The 20,670-nt window shown below is 48.2% G+C and overlaps 1 protein-coding gene across 1 annotated transcript; it reads right to left on the bottom strand.

Moving 5' to 3' along the window:
• Nucleotides 1-228: 228 nt before the first annotated feature.
• On the bottom strand, nt 229-20,352 carry Glo1 (glyoxalase I). Its single transcript, XM_032888756.1, has 6 exons — nt 20,182-20,352; nt 10,409-10,491; nt 7,347-7,487; nt 5,500-5,567; nt 4,441-4,530; nt 229-1,539 (listed from the first exon to the last, which is right to left on the bottom strand). The coding sequence occupies exons 1-6, from the start codon at nt 20,263-20,265 to the stop codon at nt 1,451-1,453; spliced, it is 555 nt and encodes a 184-aa protein (XP_032744647.1). The 5' UTR covers nt 20,266-20,352; the 3' UTR covers nt 229-1,450.
• Nucleotides 20,353-20,670: the final 318 nt, after the last annotated feature.

Below are 20,670 nucleotides of genomic sequence, written 5' to 3'. Positions count from 1 at the left end.
CCTGTGACCCACCTTTTAATATCTGGTCTTTCTCCTGAATGTACTTCACTCCCCCAAATCTTTTGATTTTTGGCATTGTCTTCCCCACGCTGCTTCAACCATAGAAACTACCTGGCTTAGTCTGTACAGAATCATTGGTATCCCTGGTTCAGCGCGAACGACTTTTGAATTCTTTCAGACCTCAAGACCAGCCTTTTACACAAAGGGACTCGCTACACAGAACTTTATCTACTAAACAGTGTTAGTTTTATTTCAGCCTATGGTTTGTTTAAACTGCTCCCATAAATCCATTTCATCCCGAGAAGAAACAAAGCGCCTGTCCGCGTCTCCCATGACAGCGGGCAGGAAACTGCCCTGTAGTTTTGTGCTCCAGTGGTTGTTTCCCAAATCTCCTCTGACCACCCATCTGTGGTCAGCAGGGAAGACCACAGAGCTGACTCCCTACATCGGACTCAGCACTGAATGAACGTATCTTATCCTACGTGACTACGGGCATCGTGAAGACCTTGGGGTGGGGGAAGACTCCCTCCAGGTAATGTGGGGCTCGCTCACAGGCGTCCCCTAGAGCAGCCGTGTACTACAGACTTCTGTGCTTCCTTCCTTCTCTGTGGTATTCAAGCCCGAGCGCGAGCAAAGAGCGCAAGGCCGGACTCACTGTAGGTTTCACAGGAGCACAGGAGGTACCGTGAGGCGTAATCCAGCTCCTAGAAACGATGACCTCCCAAGCCTTCAGTCAGGTGCTTTGCGTGTCTAGCTGCTTGCTTTCCCCCATGGTAACTGCAGTGTCCACTCACATAAAGTATGCCACGGCATAGCCCATTGTCTAATCCCTTCCTCCTCCACGTTCCCAGAAAAGTTAGTCCCTGAATTCTGAACGTACTTCACACACACACACACACACACACACACACACACTCGCGTTCCTCTCTGTGTCTTGTCAGCATGATCCCGAATTGCTCTCAGGAGTACCTTCTCTTTCCTAAGACAAACACTATCTGTTTGAAGCACACACGAAGTTTCACTTCTGTTCAGTGCTCTCTGCTTCCCGTTATGAAAACTTATCTCTGAGGAACCGAAAGCCCAGAAGGTAGCAGACCCCAAAAAGAAACGTTTGAAACACAATCTTAAATGATGAATCAGAAACAGACTGGAGTAGTCTTTAAGAGGCAGGCAGCAGCACATGTGGTCTCTCAGGAGAACCGTTCTAATTATTATCTTAAAAGTAAACTCACACAACTTTGTCAAGGTCGTAAGATAAATTGCTACTTGAAAACTAGGTTGGCTTAACAGAGGGGAGATTTTTAAAACCCACTGAATCAGGACAATGAAAAGGACTTCAGAATGGCTTGAGCTGGAGCGAAGACCCATCAGTCCCCAACACTTCTGGTGCTTCAGCATCTCAACATCTCAAATCACGATGTTTCTTGTCCCCACTGTCCCCGTCACGGAACTAAATAATCGTTGCCATTTTGTTAGGATTCAGAATTTCAATCCAGTAGCCGTCAGGATCTTGAACGAACGCCAGACCTTTCATTTTCCCTGCACAATGAAAACTTACATTACTAGAAAGGCACATTAAAAAAAAAAAAAAAAATCAAACACATTTTCATTACAATTTTAATTTGTACTTGAATAAAATATGTTGTTGATTGCTTTCACTCTAAAAGGTTTGTGCTATGGTAGCACGGCTATCCTAATACCTAGAAGATGACCTTCCAGAACCTGGGAACAGCTCTATTAAGTATCAGGTCCTTGCCTCACTTTGAGGTCACCAGGTCACCAATCACGGAAATTATTTAGGAAGGAAGAGAAGACAGAGCGATGCTCAAGAGAGCAGGCAATGTGGACAACCAAGACACCAGAGGCTTGGGTCACGCAAACCCTATTAAACAATACAGTGGAGTAACCTAAGTCCTGTCAATCAGACGGTGGCTCCTGGGGACTGTAACCGCGATGGAGTTGTTCTCTTAGACGTATGGATGTGCCCTGAGAGATTGATTTCCTTGGGGACTGAGACGCTGAACTCATTTGACTCTTGTGTCTGCCTCCTGACCCCAAGGTCAAGGAATACAGACAAGGGTAAAGAAGAGAGACAGACACACAGCTAGGCAATCTCCAGGATGACAGCTGAGGAGGAGCGGGTGCCTGCCGACTTAACCTAATCCATAAGGAGGGTGGTTTAGAGTCAGAACACGAGATCTGAATATGTGGCTGAGTGAGAATAGGATGTTTGCTTCTGCCCCCCCCCACCCCCAGGCAATCAGCGCCAGCCCTCACACTGGGAGGGACTCCGTTATTGATTCCCAGAGTGAAGGGAGAACGAGGTGCTTGTCTAATGAGGAAGTCAGAAAGAAGAAGCCTGCAGCTTCAGGACCAGCGCCCCCCCCCCCCCAATATCCAAGGCCAGGTATGAAGACAGCCAACCTGTCTCCCACAAACGCTGCTTTGCCCTGCAGGGGGAAAAGCCTCTGTTGTGAAGAGCTGTCATTTCCAGTAGGCAGGAAACCCAGCCCAGGGCTCATCCAGCCTGTCTTCCTGCGATCACCGGGATCCTTGGGGACTATTCTCTTCTGCCAGACATGTGACCTGACCTGACGGATCATAGCAGCTTACAGTCGTTGGAGAAAATAGCCCAGAGGCAAAACTAACAATCTAAAGAACATAATTAAATACATAGCTAGGCAAAATTACAAATTAAAAAGACCCAAAACAATGGGGGTATTTATTTGGATTAACCATGGAATATCAGGACAATGGACAAAGAGGCTTGATGAGCGCCAGTGTTAACCAAGACCAAGAAAATGTTAGGGAGCCAAGGGATGAAGATGTGGCAATGACTGTACAAATCAGGGGGCTCAGGCCTCGATGAAGGACCCTGCCTTGTTAAACAGAGTAGGGAGGGAGTACTACGGAGGAGTACACACATGCACATACACGCCACACACAGACACAGTACAAAGAAGAACTCGGGGGAAGTCAGTGACCACTAAACCGAAAATCTCTTGGGGGGGTGGGGGGGACACGACCCACTGACCCACTACAAAGTACGAAGGAATATCGGTGATACGGATGGCAGATTTATCAAGGACTCGGTGTTTTCGAGAGTGAGGGGGAAAGAGGCTGGGATTCTCAGTCTCAGAAATCAATCCTCACAAAACTTTAGGAAAGAAAGAGTACTGGTTGAGATGATACGACAGGAAAATGTAAAAGACGCTTCAAGAGAGAAATGGAGAAAAGGAAGCTCAAAGTACAGCATTATCTTTGAGGAAATGTGAGGACCAAAGAGGAGATGATAATCCAGGAAACCAGGCCAGGTACCGGCAGCCAATGGGAGCAGAGGGCAGGCCGTTTCTTCACCAAGATCCCATGGCAAATGATTTACTCGAAACAGTTTACTGAAATGTCTCATTGATTCCTCTCTGGGTCTGTGTGTGTGCACGTGGTTGATATATTGGGGATTTTTTTTTTTGTTGTTGTTGTTGTTTATTTTTTCGGTGCTGGGGATTGACCCCGTGACCCCAGTGCATGCTAGGCAAGGGCCCTACCTACCGACGAGCTACTTAACTGCTTAATCTCGTGAACTGTCTCACATTGAAACAGTAACCGAGCGCACTACAAAAGTGCCAGCAAGGCTCAAACCGGCATTCCAAGTTCATGGGCAGCCTGGGCCACACAGCAAGAACCTACTTCCAAACTTAAAAATAATAATAAAAAAATAACGGAGGTAAGAACAGATCTAAGTATAATAATACGGATACATATTAAATACAACAGTATTCAGATATGGGCTACTTCAAGATGCATACCCAGACATAAATAAGCATGTATAAGAGTATAAAAGAAAGAAGAATATCAGTTATTCATTAAAGTAACCGGCAAAGATTATATTAATCATGAAATTCACTTCGCAGGATTCATTTAGGAGCAACTAGCTACGCCCTGAAATTCTGAAAGCTGGAAGCCTATGAGAGAAAGTGAGGAGGGTTGGAGGGGGGGAAGCAAGCGGGAGTGGAGTTCTCATTGCTCTCCAGATCCTTTGTCTAGTCCCTGGTGAACCCGCACAATATGCTCTTTTTGTTCTCCAAGGAGAGCTACGTCTGCTCCTAGGCCTGCTGGAAAGAGCTTCTTGTTACTTGCACCCAGTCAGTGTGATCCCAGCGGCCATGCAGGTGTGCTAGCCAATCACAGCTGCGCATGCTCGGTGAGAAGCGGGTGTTAGCCAATCTCAGCCCAGCGCTCGGTGAGAAGCGGGTGTTAGCCAATCTCAGACCTGCGCTCAGTGAGAAGCGGGTGTTAGCCAATCTCAGACCTGCGCTCAGTGAGAAGCAGGTGTTAGCCAATCTCAGCCCCGCGCTCAGTGAGAAGCGGGTGTTAGCCAATCTCAGCCGCGCATGCTCAGTGAGAAGCAGGTGTTAGCCAATCTCAACTGCGCTCACTCACCGTCATCAGGCTTCTTCACAAACTTGACACCTAGTTCTTCAAATCTCTTACAGGCCTCGTAGACATCAGGAACGGCAATCCCAATGTGGCCTTTGGAGATGGCATCCCCCCCCAAAAAAGAACACAGGAAGAAATGTTACATGAGTGTCACGAATGACTTCCAAAACTCACTTCAAAACACAAGGCCCTTGAAAACAGATTTAACTGGTTCAAAATCTATATATTTAAGAACCAACCGCTGTCTGACTAGCTGGTTATAGTGAAATGGTTGCTCTGAATCGTTATTTTAAAGAAATCAACACTGGCTAGTGTGTAGTTCAACCTACTTAGACTAATCTATAACGAAAAGGTTCTGTATTGTGTTTAATGGGTTAAATGCTGGCATTCACTCCACTACCCAACTGAAGCTTTTATGATGCCATCTTGACAGGGTACGTATTTCAGATGCATTTTGTATGTGGTGAGTATTTTGCCTGTGTGTATATAAATGGACTATGTGTGCGCTGATGTCTGATGAGGTCAGAAGAGGCCATCAGATTCCCTGGAGCTAGAATTATGGGTGGTTGTGAACCACAGTGTGGGTACTGGGAAGCAAGCCCAGGTCTTTGTAAGAACAGCAAGTGTTCCTAACCACTGAACCATCCCTTCTGCCCCTTGACAAGACACTACCAGAAAATGGCTAACCACAGTCACCACTGTTTTTAACTAAACACTCTCCTAGAGGGAGAAGGAGGTACGGAATGCCTTCCGGACATGTGCAAGGCCGTGGGCTCTAACCCTAGCCCTACAATAAGGTTTACCGGAAACACAACAAACACCGTGGCTTTACAGTATCATATTACGAGACGGTAAACACCGTGTTCGGACTCATACCAACGCGGCTGCCAAGTAAGATTGGCAAGGAATAGAAATATCCTTATCCCTAATAAGTCATACTTGAAAATCGGGTCATTCACATCTAAAGTTTTCGGTCTCCGTAAATACGTAGGACACCATGCGCGCCGATCGCGCGCCGATCGCGCGCATGCTCAAACACCGCATACAGTGAGGCAGACGTACCAAATCCCCGAGGGTCCGAGTTGCCGTTGTGATAACTCTGCGTCTCGTCATCTTCAGTGCCCCAGTTGCTACAGACGAAAGGAGAACAACTGTGAAGGCCGGTCTACACCGTCAACCTGAGGGATTTAGAGTCAACCTGGTAGAGGCGCCTCAGTTTTTAACATTCCCCCTTCCCCGGAGCTGAGGACGAACCAGGCCTTGGCGCTGGCTCTACCACTGAGCTAAATCCCCAACCCCATGCCTCAGCTTTTTTTTTTTTTTTTTTTTTTCTTTTTTTTTTTTTTTCCGAGTTGGGGACCTAACTCAGGCCATGCAAGCGCTCTACCACTGAGCTAAATCCCCAACCCCTGCGCCTCAGCTTTTAAAATGAATTTTAAATAAGTTTTGTGCTCACCAGTTTGAATCAATTTTAATGAATTTGTCTTAATAATTACCACTACTTTAATAGTTATTATAATACACAAACTGCACTAACTAATAATGACAAATGATAATCGTTTGATTCATTAATTTAAAAAGTCGAGTGACTTTCCAGAGAGGAAGTCCCACGGTCAGAGTGGGTGGCGCTAACGTCTTCCAACTGTCCTGTATCTACTGCTGCTGCTCGCAGCCTCTGAGAAGAGACTCCAGCTTGTTGGCCCTCTGCCATGGACTTACTATCAGTGCTTCTCCATGGAGCTCCAGGCCATGGACCCCTGCTTAGAACCTCCCACGCAGCCAGCTTTGTGGGTGGAGCTGGGCTCTCTGCTTCTGAGTTCAGGCACTACCAAATCCCTTCCACGTACGCAGATCTAATAGATCTCCTCTCTTACTAAATGAACATTCTAATGGTTCTGTTCCTGTAGAGAAAGAGCCTTGCCTAAGACAGTAACTCACCGTTCTGACCTAGGAACAGCCTAGGAAAGGGAGTATCTCTCTGTATGCCTGCTGCTTTCTGAATCAAGAGATACATAGTAACATAGGTACCCCACAACAAAGGCTCTTTTGTTAGTCTCTAAAAAAAAAACAAAACAAACAAACCCCCAAGGTAGTGAACTGAAAAGAAATGGGCACTCCTTAATTCTGTACCTTTAAATGTTGAGGCTACAAAAATACCTTAAAATTTGAATATTGATTATTATAAAATGGTGTGCTGGCTCTTTGAAAAGAACTTATTCTATAATATTTCTGGATCAAAAAGCAAGATAAGGGCTGGAGAGATGGCTCAGTGGTTAAGAGCACTGACTGCTCTTCCAGAGGTCATGAGTTCAATTCCCAGCAACCACATGGTGGCTCACAACCATCTGTAATGAGATCTGGTGCCCTTTTCTGGCCTGCAGTCACATATGCAGGCAGAATGCTGTACATTAAATAAATAAATAAACCTTAAAAAAAAAAAGCAAGATAATAAAAGGACGAAAATGTAAATACCAGAAGATTTTAGAAGATTCTTTAAATGACAAAATAAATAAGCTATAATTTGGCAAATATTTTGCCTTGTGGGACCTTACTCTTTAAAAGAAAAATGTTCTCTTTGTCTTACAGATACCATAAGAGCAACAGAAAAAAAACAAAATATCCACACTTAAAAATAAGGAAAACTGCCAGGCAGTGGTAGCACATGCCTTTGATCCCAGCACTCAGGAGGCAGAGGCAGGAGGATCTCTAAGTTCAAGCCCAGCCTAGTCTCTGGGGTGAGTTCCAGGACAGCCAGGACTACACAGAGAAACCCTGTCTCCAAAAACCTAAATAAACAAACAAGCAAATGAATGAATTATAATTGATGTGGACTGGTAAACAGAGAATAAAGTGACCTAAAACACCTTTACAAAGCTAGGCCTCGGAAAGAGACGGAAATGCGGACGCACTGTGTGAGCTCCAGGGTAGCCTTTCTGGAAAAAGTCCACGCTGTCCTCTCCGTCTTGTCCTTGGGGATGTCGTTCTTATCCTCGTACGCTAAGAAATAGAGCGAGAACTTCATAGAAGGGAAGTCAAGCTTCTGGAGAAGCCTGGAATCAGAAGAAGAGTCAGGGTCATTTACAATAGCACATACTGTGTAAGCCCTAGGAATAAGGGCCACATAGAATATAGTATAATATACCTTATATAAATATACCTTAGTGAGAGGGGCAGGGGCCAAAGTCAGTGGGAAAAGCTCCTCTATAGCTCCACCTGTCTCTCAAGGACCAAAGCTCCTGGGGAAGAGCAAGCCCCTGACATACCCCTAGGCTCAAAGGGACGGCAAAGCCTTCCTTTAGTCCAAGCGATAAGCTAACAGCGCATACAGGTACGAGTGTTTGCAAACTGTAGACGCCTGTGTGCAAGAGCTAGCAACTGGAGCTTCCTCCCGACGAGCGTTCACTGCCTGAGACTGCTAGCCCACAAACGCCTCCTCCGGGGCCGAGCCCACCCTTGTGCTGACGTAACAAACACACCAAGGTTCCAGGTTGCTGCTGTGGTTGCTGGCACTCCATCAGTGCTCGACCCGACCCCCGCTTTTCTGTGCCCGGGTATCTGTTTCCTTAGTGTCTGCTCTTAACTCATTCCCTCGATGCCCCTGGTCAGGGTTCTAGTGCCAGGCTGTGTGGGTTAGGGGTCCGTGACTCATCATCGATTGTTTTTAAATGTTTTGTGAGACATGACCCTGCTGCGTAGCCAAGGAGAGCCTGAACTTGCTAAATAGCGCCAACTCTTCCCATGCTTGGGCTTCCAAGGGTGACCCTGCACAGCCAGCTCTCGGTTATTCGAGTATAAGAAAACATAGCTAGAATCATGGCGCTTGTTCATAAACGGTGAAGGTGCAGTGAATAACGCAGTACCCTGTCGTTCTTTCAGCTAAACACATCTACCTCAGGAAACACATCTACCTCAGGAAACACATCTACCTCAGGAAACACATCTAACCTCAGGAAACACACCTACCCACCAGGAAAGCAAACAGGGTAGGTGACAGGAGAGAAGGCCAGGTGAGTCTCACAGAAAATGTGAAAGTCAACAACAGGGGGTTAAAGTCTCAGGCAGCGCAGAAAGGTTGAAAACAGGATTAAGACCCCAAAAGGATCAGGAGACATGGAAAGAGCAAGGGAAACAGGGGAGGAGGAGGAGGGGAGTCAAGCAAGCGAGACAGCAGTCGGCAGCACCGTCTGATGCAGAGAAAGTGACAGGGCACAAGCAAGGGGTCAGAGGGCAAGAAACAGTCTCTGGGAGTGTCGCCGGGACCAGAGGAGGCCAGGCAGGAAGAGGGAAAAAAATCCCGAGGTTTTCAAAACGAGAAGTGACGTTAGCTTGTGAGTCAGTTTAAAGACTGCAAGTAGAACAATATATTGTTCATAATCAAGACCAAGCACTTGGAGCCTAGCAAAAGCAAGATGTCTTTGTGTGTGTGTATTGGGCAGGGGGCATAGGAAAGGGAGTGTGCATCCAGAGGCTGGCATAGCTCACCTCTGACCTCAGAGACAGTGTCAGTGTGTGACCCTAGCTGGCCTGGAATTGACCAGGAGGCCAAACTGGGTTCAACTCAAAGAAGTCCGCCCACCTCTGCCTACTGAGTACAAGGAAGAGTCTTAGAATCTTTGTTCCTCCAGCAACAGGGCTGCAGGGGCCCACGTCAGGACAAGCACTTGAGCACCAACTGAGCCATGCCCCTGCACCTAAAGTAAAGCTTCCAGAGTCCTGTTGAACCTCTTATCGACGTATCCCTGTTATCCATATGCCTGGACCACTGGATTTATGCATTAACCACAGATAAATTTACCCCATAAAGGATCCAATACCTCAAACAGAACCATCGGGAAAACTCTCTCTGCCTTATTAATGTGACTGTATGAGCCTTAAGGAGCAATCAGATGGGAGTGGAAGGAAAGGGAGCAGCTTGCTTCCGCTTCCCGCAGAGTACCGGAAACCAGGTTAGCATAAGGCTGCACCCTAGCGGGGAGCTCTGTAAACACAAGGGCAATGGTGGAGTCAGGTGCAAAGGGGACTCAGCCCTGCCAAGTGCTGACTCTGCGGTCAGGAGAATAGCAACTTAGTTTCTTTTTGTGTAAAAGGATATGAGCTGTGGGAAATGGATCAGCTGCAAAGACCCAAGGGAGTAACAGGCTTGGGCCTGACCCATAGCAGTGCCCAGTAGATTTGCTCTCATTCTTTTTGTTTGTTTATTTTTTGTTTTGTTTTTTGTTGTTGTTGTTGTTTTGTTTTGAGACAAGGTCTCTCTGTGTTAGCCCTGGCTGTCCTGAAACCCACCCTGTAGACCAGGCTGCTCTTGAACTCAGAGATCTGCCTGCCTCTGCCCCCTCTGTGCTGGGATTAAAGCCTGGGCCGCCACCACCCTGCCACTCTACCTTTTAAATATGCTGTACACAGATAGAAAGAAGGAAGCCATTTTGCACCCTCCGTTTGGTATTGTTCAGAACGGGCCACATTTTCTGAGCGTACATAATACTTGAGAATGCTCTCTTAAGGTTTGTGGAAGTAAATTAAAGGGGGCGAATTAAAGATCATTTCATTTAATTACTTATGTGCGTGTCACCGAAAGCCTCACACTATTTGAGGAAACAAACCAAGCAAAGCCAAAAGCACAGCACGTCACGTGCTCGGAGGATCACGATGCCGAGAGCTACAACTTCCTCAGCAAGAGAGGATGCAGCCTGTGAAGACGGAACCGGGGACTGACTGCAAATACACGCGTGCACTCTCTAAATACTATGTCCTGACAGCCATGACTTCAGAAGCAGAGCATTAAAGGGTCTGGACATGTGAACGACCTATTTGTCCTAACTGTTATTTTGGAGCGGAAGGGAGTACTACACTGCCGTGATGTTAGGGGACAACTCTGGGTCAGTCGGTTCTCTCCTTCCTCCACTGGGCCGCGGCCGTCTTCTCTAACCCCCATGCTTTTCAACAGTAAGGCGCTAAGAAACACGTTACTTACGTCAGTCCAAGAACCCTCGTATAAAAATCCAGGGACTTCTTAGGGTCCTTAATTCTCAGCATCGTTTGCTGCAGTAGAAAATCCTAAGGAGGAAACAGCAGCGTGTGGTTAAAGGGTCTTTAACTTTCAACGCTCGTTAGCGCCTCCTAGCGGCTACCTGTAACAGAACAGCATCGCCAGAGGAACAGGAAACAAGCCAAGGAAAAACCCCATCTCCAGCCTCAACGGTACCTCCAGGAGATGGTTCGCACACCATTGGTTCACACTCCCAAGCGCTCTCCCCAGTGTGCCCAGTTGCAGGCTTCTGGGGTGGGTGGGGCAGCCGAGAGCCTGTGAGTTACCTTAACTAACGGTATTAGAGAAACCTGGCCTTCCCACTCCCTAGCCACTAAGGCTTAGCGGGACCTTTGCGGTTGTCCCCGTGTGGGGCTCCTGAGGCAGTGTCCCATGCGGCCCACACTGGCCTCAACTTGTTGTGTTACCAACTGGCCCTCGAACTCCCTGCCCTTCCAGCTCACCCACAAGTGCTGACATTAAGGGCATGAGCCACCAGCACCTGCTTTAGTGGCAATTCTGAAGTGACCCCCCACATCATCTCTCCGAGACTCCCCAATGCCACAAAACAAACAAAAAAGATTTTTTTTTCTTTTTTTGCTTCCACTGCCCCAATGGGCTTCTGGTGACTGTCTTCTAAATAAACAACCAATGAGTGTGTATCCCTTCTCTACATTTTTGAGTGAGCAAACTACAACTTTATTGGGCATGACAAAGAAACCAATCTCTTTAATTCCTCCCTCACCCCCACCCCCCGGGTCTCATGCAACCCAACGAGCCTGGAACTCACTAAGCAAATCTGCACCCAGTTCCTTTTTTTTTTCTTTTTTTTTTTTTTCGGAGCTGGGGACCGAACCCAGGCCTCACTGAGCTAAATCCCCAACCCCGCCCAGTTCCTTAATATCTGAAGAATGTATAGTGATGAACTATTTAGAAAGAGGTAACCCCTCACCTCCCTTCCCCTCCACCCCTCCTGACTTCACCCCCACTTCACAGAATTCAGGGGCAAGAATCACATGACGTTTTCCCCTTCCTTCGTGAGAACTTTCTTAAAACTAGTCAGTCGGAATGGACTGTGAGGTTGGACCCCAGCCAAAGGGCAAAAGACAATTACCACCGGCCTTCACGTAAAAATCAGGTGTGCTTCTGGCCCTGAGGTGCTTGTTAGTAACTGGGTCTACATTCCTTTATGGGGGGGGTCCCTGAGAATTACTTTATTTATTGGGGGTGTGTGGGTTGGTGTCACTATGCAGGTGAAAGCAGACAAGATAAAACGAGGCCTGTCATTGGCAGAGAAGGAAGGTAGGCGGGAACAGAGGTTTTAGAAGGGAGGGTGAAGCGGAGAGAGGGGCTAGAGGGAGGAAGAAGGAGCTGAGAGAACATGGTGGTGAATGTTATGATTCCTCTCTACACATATTACAGGTTGCTATGACTGTTCTCAAGGGATGGGTGTCTCAAGACAGGATTTTGTGCTGTCTAGATGGGCAAATTATATCTTATCAATCGGATCAGAGGATATTGTGTAATGTGTTCTTTCATGTGGCGACTTGAGTTCAAGAGTGTATGGTGGGGGTTGGGGATTTAGCTCAGTGGTAGAGCGCTTGCCTAGGAAGCGCAAGGCCCTGGGTTCGGTCCCCAGCTCCGAAAAAAAAAGAAAAGAAAAAAAGAAAAAAAAAAAAGAGTGTATGGTGGCAGGACGCACTGGACAGCTAAGGAATGGGGATGTGTATGCCTGGCGTGGTAACCACCCTCTAGGGAAACTGAGTGAATGGCTCGCGGACCGCCTGGGTCAGAGAGAGCTGGTCAGAGAGAGCTCGGGAGAGAAAGCTGGGAGGGAAAGAGCAGATCGGTATGCGCATGCGCAGAATCGCATGCGGTATCGCCTGGAGGGTTCTAGCACACTCTTTGCAGAAAGAAATCTCCCTGAGGAGCTACCCTCACTCTGTTCCTTTGTGCCACATTGACATGCCTTCTGCCCATCAACTTACTGGTAACTCTGTTAACTGGTAAGACTTCACAACGTCCTAGACTCCCAAAGAACCAGACAGCAAAAAGGCAGACCCTAACACCTCCGGGAAATCCTTCAATTTCCACAGAAAACAGGAAGTGTAACTGAGAAGAGGATAGGCAATACATAAACTCACAGAGTCACGCCTCGGTTAGGAGCTGATTTCTTTAGGTACAGGAGCCATTTTTGAGTCAGGGTTGCACGTAGACCAGGCTGGCCTTGAATTCACTCAGTAGCCAAGGATAACCTTGAACTGCTGCACCGCTGATGCTTCAGACTCCACTCTGACCTGCAGAGGCTGCAGGTGTCCCGTCTACTCTGCGTATCGACCCCAAGCCTCATGCAAGCTAACCAGCCAAGCTCTATCCCAGCCCTGACTCGATACTATTACATATTTATGTGTCCAAATATAGTCTTCTCCATTTTGTGAATGAGAGGCAGACCCTGAGTAACCACATTAATCATCTAACCCTTGTAAATTCTGCAGGCACCTCTTACCCTCACTGGTGCTATTCTTCAGTGCTTACAGACTTAACACAAAAGGCCTGGAGGCTCTGCTCGCCCAATCTGCAGCTTCCAGAGGCAGCACCAGGCAAGCCTCGGGGCACTCTGAGGGGGATTGTTTTACATTAGCTGAGCCTCTGGGCACCTCTGAGGGACTTCGGGGTTTTCTTTCTTTCTCTTTCTTTCTGTTTGTTTTTTGTTGCTGCTGTTTTTCAAGACAGGGTTTCTCTGTCTATCTTGCCCTGGCTATCCTGAAATTCACTCTGAAGACCAGGCTGGCCTCAGACTCACAGAGATCTGCTTGCCTCTGCCTCCTGGGTGCTGGGTGCTGGGTTTAAAGGCATAATTGAGTCCCCACCCCCATCCTCCTTACCCCAGGACCAATCCCGGGGCCTTAAGAGCTCTACCAAGGAGCTGAATCTTGATTAGGTTTAACCAAAGTGGGTGGCACCATTCCACGGGCTTGGGTCCTGGACTGCACAGAAAGAAGCAAGCCAGCTAAACACAAACTTTCCTCACCCCATGCTTCCTGTCTGTGACTGTGATTCGAGCAGCTTCTGCCACCTCTCCACCATAATGGAGGGTGGGTAACTTGAACTGAGAGCCCCTTTCTCCCCCCCCCCAAGTCACTTTTGTCAGGGGAATTTATTACAGCTGTGGTAAAAGCAGGCAGCAGCCACACAGCTTCCTCCCCCTCTAACTTACACCACATAAAATACAAACAAACCCATGCCAGGCAGTGATGGTTCATGCCTTGAAGCCTAGCATTTGGGAGGTACAGGCAGGAGGATCTCTAAGTTCAAGTCCAGCCTCGTCTACATAGTGAGTTCCAGGACAGCCAGGGCTACACAGAGAGACCCTGTCACGTCATGAAGAAGTGATCTAAAGAGCACTTAAATTAATTGTTCAGAGGTTGCAACTGCAGGGCTGCCCAGAGATCTTTGGTCCAAGATGGGAGTCGCTTAAGACACCGAGGTGGATGGTCAGCGTGGGACCCAGCTCCTTAAGGGAAATAGAAGCTGAATGGTCTAGACTTTCCCAGGAGTCTGCTGACCCCCAGTCTCAGCAGAACAGCTTGTCTACAGTCTCCGGCTGTTCTAATGGTCAGAGAGCTCACCTCCGCCTGAAAAGAACACCGCTCCCTGCAGCTCCTTTAGTCTACTAGAACTAAAAGCACCCTGTAAAACCCCAAACTTCTTTTTGAAGTGCTGTATTCTCTTCTCCTGGGGGCAGCCGGGCAATTCATACCGAATAAAGCTTTGCCTTTGGGCCTCAGTGCCGCTCCTGTGGTCTGGTTCTCTCATTCAGCCGTGGCTCAAGGTTCCGTGTTTCTGGACCCGGGTTGCCCCATCCATCACATCCAGAGCCGCCCTCCCCTTTCAACAACCAAGTAAAAAAGAAATAAGCGGCTTCCTGTCCAGGTGCCGACAGCTCGGTTCTCTCTGAACACAGGTATAAAAACACCTACAAAGTCGCTCTAAATGAGGCAAAAGTTTCAGACTTTTTACGAAGCAGCGAGACCGCTTTCGTGCCAGATGCTGGCCTAAGCAGAGATTAAAAGGAGACACTAAAACTACAAAAATAGCAAGCACCCCTCCCTCCCCCCGGCGAATGCTAGCGCCTGCTCCTTCCCTATCTATTACCAAAGCTTGCGTGGGGAGGCCAAGTCCACAGGGAAGCTGATGTGTGCTCTTTCGGACCACACTGAGGCTTTCCCGAAGGCCTCATCAGAGAAAGCCAGCCTCCCATACAGGGCTTGGTTACTAACTAATGCACTACACCGGGGGCGTTGGGGGGAGGTGGTGGCTGAGGCACCACAGACAGAGCCAGCCCTAAACACGGTCCGGATTATTTCATCAAACAATAGCTTAGGTTCTACCGCAAGCTGCTGTGAAGGTGAAATTAACTGACCGGATGGCCTTAAAAATACAGAGATCAGGGTCGGAGAGACGGCTCAGCAGTTAAGAGCATAAACCTGGGGTTGGGGCTTTAGCTCAGTGGTAGAGCGCTTGCCTAGCAAGTGCAAGGCCCTGGGTTCGGTCCCCAGCTCCGAAAAAAAAAAAAGAAAAAGAAAAAAGCAAGCAAGCATAAACCTGGGGTTCAGTTCCATCAACCAACATTGGATAGCTCACAACTGTTAACTCCACCTCCAGGGGATCTGTAAATGACCACCTCACATGCACAGACCCACACACACACAAACACCCCGACGACATATTTAAAAATAAACCTTGGAGGTGGGGAAGAAAGGAGGGGCTTGCGCTAGGTCAGCCTTGGTTAGGGGGTCCCATCACACAAGACAGAAGACCAGACGCGGCAGAGACGGTGAGGGGAGCCGGGGTTGCGAATGTCAGAGTAGGCTGTGGGGGCTGGCTAAAAGACAGATCGGCGCCACTGACAGCCAGCAAGGAGACTAAGAGCATTGGCCCCACCAGGGAAGGGAAAGGGAAATGAGAGCGGGTGACAACAACCAGAGCTGGAAGCAGACGCTTCTGGGAGCCAATAAAGGACAAAGTTCTGTCAATACCCTGCTTTTAAGCCAGTGAGGCCGGTACATGGCCGTGAGGTCATATACTTCTTTGTGTGTATGTACAGAATGTCCTTGTGTACACAGGTGCATGCACACACGTGTATGTCCCTTCACACGGAGGCCTGGGGACAACCTCGGGTGCCATTAGAAGCTGTCTGTTTGTTTTGGGAGGCAGAGTCCCTCATTTGGCCTGAGGCTTCCAGAGCAGGCCTGGCTGGCTGGCCAGAGACCGCCAGGGACCCACCTACCTCCGCCTCCTTAATTCTGAGCTCACAAATGCACACCACAATACCTGGATTTAAAAAAAAAAAAAACAAGGTAGTTGTACTCAGAGCTTCCCCAGCCGCACCCAACATTGTCTGTCCTCTCTTGGGTATCACAGCGCATTTCTTTTCTCTCATGCAAACGGAGGACAAATATGTAAGAGGAATTATTACCTATTTATCCCGAGCTGGCAATAATACAGCTCTACGGCTGCAACACTGAGGGAGTCATCGCTTTCCTAAAAGCTCTGTTTCCAGTTGTCTTCATCCCAAAGGGTGACAATTAGTGTACGGCTGAACTGAAGTATAAATTCAGTAACGTGTGAACGAACATAGAGTTCTGTCCGGCCCATCTGTCTTGCTGCCATACCACCGTTACAAAACACACCCAGCGGTGCCATTCCGCCATTACTTGTCCTTCCTAAATCTGCATTCCCCAGACCAACCCTCGAACTGCAGCCCTGGACTCCCGGCCTAGTCATCCCAGCCACCCGTGCCAGGATGTCAGCAGCACTCCAGCCCAAGTGAGCTTTAATCCCGAGAGAGTGCCTCAGCCACCCTTTGTTAGCTTAAGTGAGACAAGCTCTTGATACCTGCCTTGCTTTTGCCCTCAATGGTCTCAGCGACTCAATCCCATCAAACCCAAGTGAACTGAAGAGGTTCTAATCCAAGCCCAGCCAAGCCTACTACTGCTTCCTTGCCAGTTAGCCTCCCTGGGAATTCTAGCCTTTTTAATAACCGCTTCATGGCTCAAGTCCTCCCCACTTCCGCCCCGACCACTCTCTGCTTCTGCTTCTTGCCGGCTTATTCAAATAAAAACTGGAGTGATAGTCCTCAAATCAAAACCCATGTTTGCTGTACACCAGTTGAACACAGCCTTTATCACCGCTCCCTTACACCAGGTTACTCCAGTCATTTTCTAAGTCAAAGAGCTTATCACTTAGGGAAAAAAGGTATGTTCTCCCAACACAGGTATTTTTATTTCCATTATATAAATGTATAATATTCTACTATAACTCTGGCCTAGGGATGTGTCTCCTTGGTGTCACAGAGCCTATGTTAGCAAGTCCAAAGTTCTGGGTTCAGCATACACATACACACACACACACACACACACACACACACACACACACACACACACACACACCAATCTTTATAGGATGAGAAAAAAATAATTATTACAAGAGTTTTCAAATTTTGAGTACCCCAATGGTTGTTTTGTGTTCCCACCCTGTCTTAGAGTTTTACTGCTGTGAACAGATACCCTGACCAAGGCAACTTTTTTTTTTTTTTGGTTCTTTTTTTTCGGAGCTGGGGACCAAACCCAGGGCCTTGTGCTTCCTAGGCAAGCGCTCTACCACTGAGCTAAATCCCCAACCCCGACCAAGGCAACTCTTATAAAGGCAAACATTTAATTGGGGCTGGCTTATAGGTTCAGAGATTCAGTCCATTATCATCATGGCAGGAAGCATGGCAGCATCCAGACAGGCATGGTGCCTGCAGAGGGAGGTGAGAGCCCTACATCTTGATCCAAAGGCAACCAGGAGGCTCTCTCCCTCACTGGGAGACAAGGCCCACCCCCACAATGATGTACTTCCTCCAAAAAGGCCACACCCATTCCAACATGACCACAACTCCTAATGCTGGGCCAAGTGTATTCAAACCACCACAAGCCCCTCAACCCACTACCTGCACAATGCATACAAAATTGTAACCTAACTTTCTTAGACGTGACATTCAACATTCTCTCTTTGTGACTGGTCTGCAATCTGCCAGGCTAGCTTTCTCTACCCCAGCTTCACGTGAATACCACCATAATTTGGCCTTCTGCCACCCTACTACTACATTTTGCTAAGATATTTCCTCCCTTTGCCCTGGACTCTACTGCGTAACTCTCTGGTCATGGAAATCCCATTCATCAAAATGTGGTTCCATCACGGCCTTCTGCTTAACACGTTCCTTAACCCTAACAGCTTAAATACCGTCTTGAGCTCTATCTCCATAGACTGGCGTGATGCATTTCATCTCACTGTACCCTCACAACAGCTCTGAGTCATCTTTATGTTCCTTTTATGAGCCCCAGGAGCCTTGCCAAGATGGGAGTGATCTCAGACATGGGGATCCAAACGCAGGGCTCCGGATTCCAAACAGCCTGTGCCTACAACATGCCACAGATGCGACCTTTGAAAACCCCCGTCTCCTCTGTGCTCCCACCATTGACAACTTGGAACTGGATTTAGAATCACCTACAGCTTTAGAGTAGTTTAAGGAGGGCAGGCTCAGCCCGAACGTCATCCACTGCCACCTCACTCTACTTCCTGACTGCAGACACGTGACCAGCTACCGCACGCTCCCAATACGGCAGCTAGAGCCTCCTCCGCACCGAGTCCGTCCACCATCATGGAACGCACGCTGAAACTGTGAGCTGAAATAAACCTTTCCATGATTTTTGGCAGGGATTTTTGTCAGGTCAGGGACAAAAGTAACTCATACACCAGAATGCTTTGTAAGGCCAAGAGCTCTTTAACCCCGATTCCATCAGAACTGGTGTATCTTTGACATAGGATGAAACCCTCACCTTTTTTATATCAGTGTCCCAGCCCACCCCAAAGTGCCTTTCATGTTCTTTGCAGTTAGTATACAACCAAGTTAAATTTCATTCATTGCAGGCTTCCCCCTGCCCCTTCCGCTCCCTCCAACCCCTCCCCTCCCCAACCTTCCCACCCCACCCCCGCCCAACCCCCACCCCTCCATGGCAAGTTCTCAGAATCAGAGAGGGTAGAGGCTGGGAGTGTGGGCTCCTCTCCGGGCAAGTCACTCAAGTACCTGGGGTCTAAGTCTCCTCATTTGTAAAATGGAGACAATTCTCCTTTCCTCATAGAGTTGTTACGAAGGAACGTACAACATCGATCCAGGGCCTAGCACACTCAACACACACCAGATGCTATATAATTCGATTTACATCTCCGAATGATTATGTCCATCTGCCAAAAGTGACGAATTCTCAAAGGAGAATACCAAATCAAGAGGAATCAGCTGCCAAAGACCTGAATTTCCCAATGCCCACAAATCTGGAAAGTTGTCCACTGACCTCCACATGTGGACATGTGAATGAGCATGTGCACACGCGTGTGCACACACACACACCCACGTTTTTTTCTTTTTCTTTTTTTTTCGGAGCTGGGGACCGAACCCAGGGCCTTGCCCTCGCTAGGCAAGCGCTCTACCGCTGAGCTAAATCCCCAATCCCCACACCCACGTTTTTTAAAAAAGTAAACGCATACTAAGGTACGTGTAAACAGAAGGGAGAAGTAAGAGAGTGTGTGTGTGTATGTGTTCATTTTTTTCCTTCCTGCCTGAATTTTGTAGTGACTAAGATCGTCCCTAAGAACACACCTGGTTGCAAGTGCAAGGCCCTGGTTGGTCCCCAGCTCCGGGAAAAAAAAAAAAAAAAAAAAAAAAAAAGAACACACCTGGTGCTAGCCAAAAGTTTTCCCAATTACAGTGTGTCTGACTCTGGTCTGCCCTTAAGGCAAAGAACAGGCAGGCACCAAAGTCCTTCCCCATCTGTCTGCCCCTCCTAGAGGTCTGCATAAAGCCCACATTCAATCTTCAAAGAATTTACAAATGATGCAGCACCTAAATGAATATATGCAAAGGCGTTTACTGACACCGATGACTACACAGGAATAAATTCCTCTGTCAGCCACCACGTCTAACTTTCAGCCATGCAGAGGCAGGGACCACACCTGAATGAGTCTTGCCTACTCTAAGTATAGCCGTGTTGAGTGAAAGCCTTTCCATACCTTACTGGTTGTAACTGCAAAACGAAAGGGTTAGAAGAAAGGGTGTCTAAGATCCCCTTCAAGTCGAAGTCCTATGACCTGTAATCTCTCCAGAGACTCGTGGTAGACACAAGTGTGGACTTGAGCAACAGCAAAAGCCAAGCAAAGACAGTTAAATCCGGGCATCCGCTTAGTTTGAAGGAGTGAACGCTGGCGACAGGACGACTACGAAAATGAGTGCGGGTGAGAGGGAACGGTCACAGAGGGGCCACTTGAGCTATGCAAGTTCTGAGAGTGCCCCTCCAAAGTGCCATGGCGCCTGACCGAGGACACCTACACCCACAGACACGGAATCTGACCCTGAATCGGCCTGGCTTCAAGACACCGTGCCAAAAATAAACAAATTAACGCACACTAGGGGTTACAGGTTTTGAGATAACTTTCTGAAGACGGGGATCCCTCTGCACTGTCTCCCCCCACCGGCCTCTATCGCCCTCTACCTAGATCACTCCACTGCGCCTTCAGCCAGCGGACCTGCAAGCAGCGGCCGGACCGGGTTAGGATTGCGCCAGGGAGGGCCAGAGCCCCAAGTCCGCTCCAGCCGCCGAGAAGGAGGCCCTGCCACCCACCTTGGTGCTTGGATCCGGGTCAGAGCAGCAACTGAGGGCGGCCTCATCAGTAAGACCACTGGACGCTGGCTGTGGCTCTGCCATGGCTGCCCTGGAGAATCGCTGCTAGCAAACAAGCCGGCGGCACGCTCCGAAAGGACCGTGGGCCGCCTTTGCTATAGACTGAGTGATAGGCCGAGGGGCGGGCAAGTGCAGCTCCCAGCCAATCACAGTGCACATGACTGTTGGCAGTCTGCCCATTGAATTCCAGGGAGTCTGGTTCAACACAGCGAAACTACAATTCCCAGAATGCCATTGTGCACAATGGCGGCAACTCTTAAAAAAAAAAAATCTGTTACTCAGTGACCTGATTTCGCTTATATTTAATTACAGAACTTGAAAAACCACCTATTCCTCAGGGCGGCAACTTCGTAGAAAATTGCAGCCTGGTGGAAGTTACTCTTTTTAGAATAATGAGAGTTTGAAATGGGTGTTTGTCTTTTTTTTTTT

Source organism: Rattus rattus, chromosome 18 (genome assembly GCF_011064425.1).
Source record: "Rattus rattus isolate New Zealand chromosome 18, Rrattus_CSIRO_v1, whole genome shotgun sequence".
Lineage (NCBI taxonomy): Eukaryota > Metazoa > Chordata > Mammalia > Rodentia > Muridae > Rattus > Rattus rattus.
Note: the sequence above shows the minus strand (reverse complement) of the source record. Positions and strands in the feature narration are given on the sequence as shown.

Coding starts and splice junctions, on each gene's coding strand:
- Glo1 (XM_032888756.1), bottom strand. CDS start 20,265: ATGGCAGAGCCACAGCCAGCGTCCAGTGGTCTTACTGATGAGGCCGCC. Junction 10,492..20,181: donor ACCCGGATCCAAGCACCAAG/GTGGGTGGCAGG, acceptor TTTCCTCCTTAG/GATTTTCTACTGCAGCAAAC. Junction 7,488..10,408: donor ACGAGGGTTCTTGGACTGAC/GTAAGTAACGTG, acceptor TTCTGATTCCAG/GCTTCTCCAGAAGCTTGACT.